General features: G+C 37.3%; 2 protein-coding genes across 2 annotated transcripts; one reads left to right on the forward strand and one right to left on the reverse strand.

Annotated features, from left to right (window-relative positions):
* The first annotated feature begins 1,384 nt into the window (after positions 1-1,384).
* On the forward strand, positions 1,385-1,819 carry LOC141823789 (uncharacterized). Its single transcript, XM_074711024.1, has one exon. It carries the CDS (start codon positions 1,385-1,387, stop codon positions 1,817-1,819), a length of 435 nt encoding a protein of 144 aa, XP_074567125.1.
* Positions 1,820-3,015: 1,196 nt separating this feature from the next.
* On the reverse strand, positions 3,016-5,693 carry LOC141823293 (heme-binding-like protein At3g10130, chloroplastic). Its single transcript, XM_074710557.1, has 8 exons — positions 5,486-5,693; positions 5,311-5,400; positions 5,150-5,220; positions 4,377-4,478; positions 4,176-4,280; positions 3,916-4,051; positions 3,342-3,451; positions 3,016-3,244 (listed from the first exon to the last, which is right to left on the reverse strand). Exons 1-8 carry the CDS (start codon positions 5,691-5,693, stop codon positions 3,173-3,175), a joined length of 894 nt encoding a protein of 297 aa, XP_074566658.1. The 3' UTR covers positions 3,016-3,172.
* Between the last annotated feature and the right edge of the window lie 2,945 nt (positions 5,694-8,638).

Genomic DNA, 8,638 nt, shown 5'->3' on the forward strand with positions numbered 1-8,638 from the left:
TGTACAAGGACAACAGATATAGGCAGAGTTGGAGTCGCAAATTAGAAAATGCACTGCCATTACGATCGATGGAGTTCTTTTAAAATAAGATCTCTCCCTTTCTTCCTCTTGTACACGCCACTGCTACTTCCTTTTACCTTCGTGCCACGCCACTGTAACCTACTTTTTCACACATAGAAATCAAGCGGCACGTTGGTTCTTGAGTTATACCACCACGTACGCAAGCAATCACCTCACAGTTCTTCTAGGTAAGGGAAGCTTTCTTGCAGGGAATTAATTAATCATATATTTTAAACCTTCTAGAGACACAACGGAGCTGAGTCACTACTCTTTGCCCTTGTGTACAGATTTCGACAACAATGAAAATGTTTTTTTTTTTTGAAAAACACGAGATTCATCGACTGAGTCTTAAGCTATCGAATCGATCGGTGAAATCTAGGTTAGTCAATTTCAGCTGGCTCCACTATGAGGCTCTCAGCCACGCGTGTAAAATTGCGGTGACTGATGATAAAATCTTGAGTTTTCTCTCATGAGAATGTGGGCACTGTTACTGCCAAAATCATGAGCTTCATGTGCCTCACAAGAGTATCGAAGAGTATTATTGCTTTCTCCTTTTTGTTCTTTTGGTCAGAGGATTGATTGCATTCTGACTTTTGATACACTCCCTATTTCTAATAAAAATGGAGAAGAGAGGAAATATATATATATTCTGTCACTGTGTTTTAGCTGTAGCTGCATCAGGAATTAAGTAAATAGCACAAAGATGTTATTTTTGTAATGCAAAACATGCTTGAAAACTGCTGCTAGTTGAGAAATGGAATAAGTCAAACCGCAAGCAAACAATAGATTTGGGTAGTAAATCCCTAGTGCTCGTGGTCAAACCACCCTTCTTACCCCGACAATCTACACTGGAGAAGTAATGGGGGTTGATGGCAGCCCTCCACTCAAATGGTGCATTTACCTACAGATTCTCAGAAAGTGCAAGTAGCTGCCATTGTCTGACTGACTAAATGAATTCCTAACAAAATCCATGTTTTTATACCCTTTCATTGTGATAGAACAAAGATGGCTAAGACCCTTGCAAAGCCATAGGATCTGGGTCGACTGAGCGAACTCGATCAGGATATCGATCAATCTGTGCATGCTGGGACTGAATCAAAGCTTCTCATTCATTTTTATAACAAAATGCTTAGATCATGCAACCCTCTTAATGATGCTCATGCAATTGACTTGAGTGTGTGGTCGAGTGAGTTACCTCGTCCAGGGTTTCCTTGTAATATCTAACAACAAGAGGGTCATTTGACCTAACTCTCCTTTTAAATACTGAAATCTCCCTCCCTCCCTCTCTCCAACCTTAGTAGCCCAACACTCTTGATTCTCAAGCATGGGGAATTGCCTAGCTCTTGAGAAGAAAGTGATCAAAATAATGAAGACGGACGGTGAGAAACTTCAGCACCAATCACCATGGAAGGCCCAACAAGTGCTGAATATGTTCCCTGGGCATGCAATCTCTGAGACAGTACTTCCGAGGATCACATACTTGGATCCAACCATGTCGATGAGGCATCTACCACCCGAGAAGCAACTCTCGGAGAGAGGTGCGGAAGATGGATTTATCAGAATCAAGATGGTTATAACCAAGCGACAGTTTCGGGACATGCTAAGGAAAGGAGGTGTTTCCCCTGATGGGATGCTATCTTTTGGCCGAAGAGAACGGAGCGGCGCAAGTGGTGGTGCACCAGGCGAGAAGGCGAGGTCCATAGAGTGGAGGCCTACTTTACAAAGCATACCAGAAGGAGATGATTTCTGCTTGGAATAGAGATTATAGACTGGTTTAGCTGAAAGATTTGTAAGTTAATTTGCTAATTAAGTTTTAATTATACGTAAGCAGATATATATAAGCATATGTATTAGGGGGGTTCCTTTGCCGTTCTCTCTCGAGAAGAGAAGGGAAACTATATAGCCCATGAAACAAATTATGAGTTAGTCTATATGAAACACAGATGAATTTTCCAGGAGTCATGCTTTGTTTTTGTTTTCCTTTTTTTCTATATATGGATCTTGATGGGCAAGCTGAGACATGGTTACACAACCCCAATAACTCCGATGGGTGGACGACGAAGAAGGGAAAAGAATCAATTGTCAAAAAATGTCCTCAAGAAAAGAGAAAGGGAAAAGAAAGGTGAAGGAAAGAAGAGAAAGTGGCCATGATCAGCGAACTCGCTGCATGCGACGCCGGAAACTCCAATTCACGGTGGTCGCACCACAAGTTCATGACTGTCGTCGCAACTGCAAGTTTGACGCTGAGAATTCACGACCGCTGGAATCGAAGATCCAAAGATTTATCTTTTGTAGAGGATGGAAATTTCATTCTGTCCAATTTTAAGTGGACGTAAGATAAGAATGAACCAAAATATTCAATCTGCAATACTCTATTATTTTTTATCCTTTCTCTCGTCCAAATCTTAATAAGTAAACACGACATTACAGAGAGGAGCGGATAATAATGACATCTGCTTTTTAGGTTGACATGATGGGACTTGGATTTTTAATGACGTATAAATGGCTTGTGCAAATCTCATTCGGTTCGAGAGCAAGCAAAATATGAATTGGCATTAACCTCTAGCCATAAATATTTTAAGCTTTCTTGCAGAGTGATTATTACCACACCATGCAAATCGATATGAACCAGTACGTGGGCCCACCTCCTTTCCTTCCCGAAAGGTAAAAGGAAAAAACGTGTTAGTTTCAAGGAAGTTAGCATCCCATTTGTGAATGAAGCTATCTATACACGATCCAACATCATTATCTGGCATGATCCAATTTGTCTGGTCACACATGTTTTGTGGCGATGTGAGATTCCAATTCAGTTCAGTGGAGCACTATGAGATGCATGAAAGATACGGGTACATCTGTTCCAATTGCACCAGCTAATTAATTAGCACACATGAGATTGTAGGGATGGTTTTTCTTAATAGTTTAATGGACAAAGTTTCATTCTAGGATCGTCTCTTCAAGTGAACATGCTTTTTTTTTATCATCCAAGTGTAAGGTACTTACAACTGTAAATTCTTACCCACAAGGAGGGTTAGGTTTTGTTACATTTGCGAAGATACACTGTGCATTAGTGTTTTACAAATGTCTGTTTTCTCAAAAAGATAAAAATGCTTCGCTAGATTTTCCTTTCAACTTCAATTGCTATTTCATTTCTGCGAGTAAAAGGAAGTGTAAATGGTGGATTGAACTGCAAAAGCACAAGGAACAAGTATTCAAATGAAAAAGGTATTTGTGAAAATTTTAGTCTTCCAGTAAAGCAAAAATGGTTAAAGAAGTTGTAGTACCTGTGCAACTTCCACTGATGCACCAACTTTTACCTGGTAGTCAGTTTCTCTCTTTAAATCCTCACGCAGTTTAGTTTCTCTTCTTCTAACATCTTCGTCGGTGATGAAACCTGATAAGTGGGAGTAATAATCCAAAAATGATACTCCCGGTCACATAATTAAGGAAAGACATGATAATATGAATATTGAGTAATGGCATATTGTTTGTTTGCGCTGCAATATATCATATTCATCGTTAGATAAGAAGCTAGACAACTTGTACAAGCAAACTTGAGGAATCTATGAATACAATCGAAATTGATTTCTCATACAGCAATACTTTTCCAACATGACAACAATCTAAGAAATTTCCAACTAAAAATGTGTTCATAATCCCTACAATGATTTGGAAAAAGAAGCAAGCTACATAATTTCAACGCCAAATTACTAATGTCCTTGTTTAGATTATAAGAACGAAGCAATCTATAAATGGTGAGGCATTTGTTTGACGTAGCCCAAAAAAAGGTACATGAGATGATCAATCCATTCTTTATAGAATCATACACCTTTTTTGAGGGAAAACAAAATGACGTACCTGAGAAAGCAGCAACAGCTATTATTTTCCTTGGCACTTCTTTGATGTTAACTGACTGATCTTTTGGTATTGGCAAGTTAGAATCGTATTTGGATGGCATGACAAATGACATCGTCCATTTATCTCCATTGACCGACTGGACAACGAAAAAAGCTTAATTCAGTTGCATTTTGCATACAGATTACCAGCAAACCATAGACTAGAAAATGAAATTGACACACCAATTAGGAGAAAAAACCTAATATCTCAAGGCAACTTGCCTTTTTGGTAATTACAGGGGTTGTCATATCCATTGTCTCTCCGTCAGATTGAGATTTACGAGTATAAACAGGAGTAGTCATCTCCATTTGTTCATTGGCAATATTCTGCCCAAACATAACTCTAGATTAGAATCAAAACTAACAGCAAAGAAATGAAAACTCCTTTTCTTTTTCCTTCTTCAAAGTAAATGATGCTTGTACCTTACCAAATAAGTATGATGCCAGGACATTGAATGATTGCGATGAACCATTGAAATCAAATCCAGTCTTTCCTGGCATTGTTGTTTCAGCGATGAAATAAGGCTGTTTATTGGATACACACATTGGTTACATTGATACACATGAGAAAATTACCAAGTTTTAAAGAATCAAGAAATCCTACTGTCAACTGTTGGTGCAAGATAAACTGGAGAACAAGAGAATTCACCAGTAATCAAACATGTCATCCTAATAGAGAGCTATATAGAAGATCCATGAAGATTTCCCAGCGCAAGATGGAAAAGGAAATTTGTAAATCGTAGTGGAAATCTATTTAGATGATGAATATAGAACTTCCAACAACAAATGCTAATGAAAATACTCTAATCCTGGTTCTAATCTTCAAAGTTCTTTGATTACATAATTCCTATTTCTTTTAGAAATAGAACGGCGGAAACCTATTTGTATTACACACTTTCAGGTGGTAAAATGTCCAATCAATTAAAGTTATCAATCTCTCCAAAATTTCGAGTTCACCAAATTTTTGTGCTAATGTGAATTCATTTGGATCCCTTGATATCTTCCTTCAAGTTAAATAAATAATTTATCTCAACTCGCACAAATAATTGTATTTCTGAACTTTGATATCTTTTCCTTCATGAGATTGTCGTAAGATGTTGACTGCCTACTCAATCTACATGTGATAAAACTCTCGGTGAAAGAAACAAAAAGTTCATAGTGCAATGACATATTCAGAACCAAACAGAGGCCTTTACCTCGACTTCTCTAATCTCGTATTCCTCCGTCCGTTTCAGAACCCTAAATTTGACGGTTTCGAGATCCGGAACTGCCCAAAAAAGTAAGGGGAAACAGCCTAAAAATCAAGAATAAACGCAGTAGCCACGACATGAAGAATAAATCATAAAAGAACTGACACCTGACATTAGAGCCTCCTCGATATTCCTCGCTTCAAAGTTCCTCCGGGGGAAAGCATACTTCGCGGTTTCCGTCGCCAACTCCCCCAAAACTGCCACCGCGAACAACAAAGGACCAGTCACACACAACGGTTTATCCAAAACGGTGACTTTGATCCTAAATCTCTGTATCCTTACCCCGTCGGGAGACGGACGAGGCCTGCGAAACTAGAGCAAGCACAAGCGAGAACCGGGTATCCCAAGCCGACGTGCTTCTACGGGGCGCGTCGCCCCTTCCTTCCGCCGAAGCTTTGAGGGTCGTCGACGGCCCGGAGCACGAGCTTCGCCGATGGCCCGGAGATCTGGAGACGGTAATCGAGTAAGGAGGTTTCCACAGCATATCCATCTCGTCCACTTCAATGCTCTGAATCTACATGAAAAAGTCTGATTTTATTTTCCTTTTTCTGGTGTTTATCTTTTATTAATTATTCTGGTGAGGTGTGATTGTTTATCCGAGATCAACTTCATTGAATTATTAAAATTAATTCTCTTTTAAAAAATTATTTATTGGATCAAGATTTAATCTTTACGAGGATCAAAAAATCAATTAAATACGGAGTAAAGAACAGGCTTAACTTTCTGACACAAACCAGCCATTAACTTTCTTCTAGACATAGTACTTCACGCGTCGAACCATCCGTCCGTCATCAGCAGATCATGTATTCGATGAAATGCGCCGGTGGCAGATGTAGAGCATAATGTGTACGAAGTCGCCGTAGGGGTGAAGCAGCCGTCGAGCAGGGAGCAGGCGTGGAGCACGTTGCTGTTGATGAAGAACAGGGAGGTCTTGGCGCCGACGTGCCGCTGGTATCCGATGATGCTAGCGTGCGTTGTTGAGGCGGATAACGAGGTGGCGTGCGTCGATTAGGTCAGTGTGGCCTGCCTTGAGGAGGAGGATGCTGTTGCCCACGACGGCGCCGGTAGGGTACCGCTGGTTGGTGTTGGGGAAGCTAGTGGTAGTTGTTGGGATCGATGCATGGGGCGCTTGATGCGGTCGACTGATCGACTCGAGGTTCGCCTAGAGGAGGTCCGCCACATTCCGTCTCAGCTCGTCCGCGGCAGGATCTTCGGCGAAGGGGAGGAACAGGGTCTCATGCATTCATCTACCAGGCGTCAAGCGCTTCATTCTCCTCGTCTCGTAAAAGGGCTCGAGCATGCATGAGGCCGCGGCGGGCGATCGAGCGATAGCTCAGCACACGGCCGCGAAGAGGAAGAGGAGGAAGACAGGGAGTGGGCGTCTCATCGCTGCCGCTCTCAGCAAAAACACCAGCATTGCCAGCTCCGACGAGGTCGGTCGCGGTCCTCGGTCTCCAGTTTTAAGTGCTCTCGATGCGCGAGCTCAATACGGTTTCCCGATTGGCGGCTTCTCTTCCAATAGAAAATACTTTACACTTTATTTATTAGATTGTATTAAATAAAGGATCTTGCTAAATTTATTTATATATATATATATTATCTCGAGCTATATAGGAACGTTAAATATATATAAAAATGCCCACGGTTGGTGCACTAAATTAATTAGCGTGGACGTGAGTGGCAATTAGGAGAGCTGTCAGTCAAAGTTGGGCAACTTTTTCGCCATGTGTTTGATTCTCTGTGTTAAGGAAAACAGACAGAAACTTCCCATCGAAGAAGCTGGGAAAGGAAGGGCAACAGAAGCTTCAGCTCGATCGTCTATCTTTCAATCTATTTTTTTTTTCCAATCGAACCAGTGAAGATTGAACTGATCAATGCCAAGTCAAACTTGTAGATCTTCTGATGAGTAAAGAATTAATTAACAGCAGTTTGCTATAATTTAATTATCTTTTCGAGAAGACAAGGAATGATGAAATTAAAGATGTTGGAGAATAAATTATATATGACCCAACAACTTAAGGATGGGAATTAAATTCATCATATTTTAGATCTTCTCTGAATAATGTATTATACATCCATCAATGAAGGTTGATCAATTAGGACTAAAACAAAAAAATATAAAAGAAGCATTTAATACGCTAATTAATAGAAGATGTTGAAGTTAAAATTACTTACAATGAAAGTGGATTTGAAGAAGAATATAATTAATTTAATTCAAGATTTAGATGAAGTCAATTAGTTTTTAAGTCTTATTTTTATGTAGTAAGGATAATTTTAATATGTAGGTTAAATTTTTATTTTTATTTGGATTGTAATGATGATTTAAATTCAAATTAATTATGTACCAAATAATTAACTTTAAGTTTATATAGATCTTTTTTATCTTATAGAATTTTTAAATCATCCTATATATAGTTATAAATGAAAGGGAATTTTTTATTTATTTTATTTTAATCTAAAGTCCGATATTCTTTTGTGATATTTAAAGATTTATTAATTCATTTAATTTTATATATATATATATATATATATATATATATATATTATGGGTTTATGGGATTTGTTTTTTGTTGGATTCGCATCAGTTTCGCATGGTTGTTGGCTGATTTGAAATATCAATGAAATCATACAGGGGATATTATTGACGGGCAGAGTCGCAGACAGCTTGTTCATGTGACAGCAGCTCCAGCTGACTTTTGGTCGCCATCTGTTTGTAATTTGGCCGGTAAATGAATCGAAAAGTTCTTAAATAAATTTGATATTCAACTTGAGAGAATTTATTTATATTTATTTAATATATATATATAATTTATTAATATTTATGAATAAAATCATATTCATTAATAAAATTTTTATTAACATGTTAAATAAATAAACTTTTAAAATAAATAAAAAAATTTTAAATTATCAAATTTAATAACCAATTAAATAAGTAAAAATTTTAATAATCAAATAAATTTGAATTGAGAATCCAAATGAATTAATTTAAAATAGTTCAAGTTCATAAAAAAATATTAAATTAAAATAATAATTTTAATAATTTAATTTATTTTAAATTTAACTTGATTATTTGATAACATCTTAAAATTTGACTCAACTTAATTTATTTACCGCCCGCTCTATTTGCAATATCAGACACATAAAGAGGCGTGGATTAATAAATAATGACTAACCTTCAATATAAAAATAAGGATAACAATGAACGGTCCTAATTATTCAGTAATTTAAAAGGCATTTTTTTAAAAAAAAAAAGTAAAAAATATTTCACCATATTTCTCATATCAAAATGCCTTCCAGAATCCAGTACATATAACAACTATTAAATAATTATTACAATATAAAAAATATATTAATTTAGATCAATCAAACAATTTTCTATATTAATTTTTTATCAACTTGATTAAAACTATTTAAATTATTTCAACATAGTTAAAA

Source organism: Curcuma longa, chromosome 3, assembly GCF_044706935.1.
Source record: "Curcuma longa cultivar G26 ecotype Majalengka, Jawa Barat chromosome 3, ITB_CL_G26_1.1, whole genome shotgun sequence".
Classification (NCBI taxonomy): Eukaryota; Viridiplantae; Streptophyta; class Magnoliopsida; order Zingiberales; family Zingiberaceae; genus Curcuma; species Curcuma longa.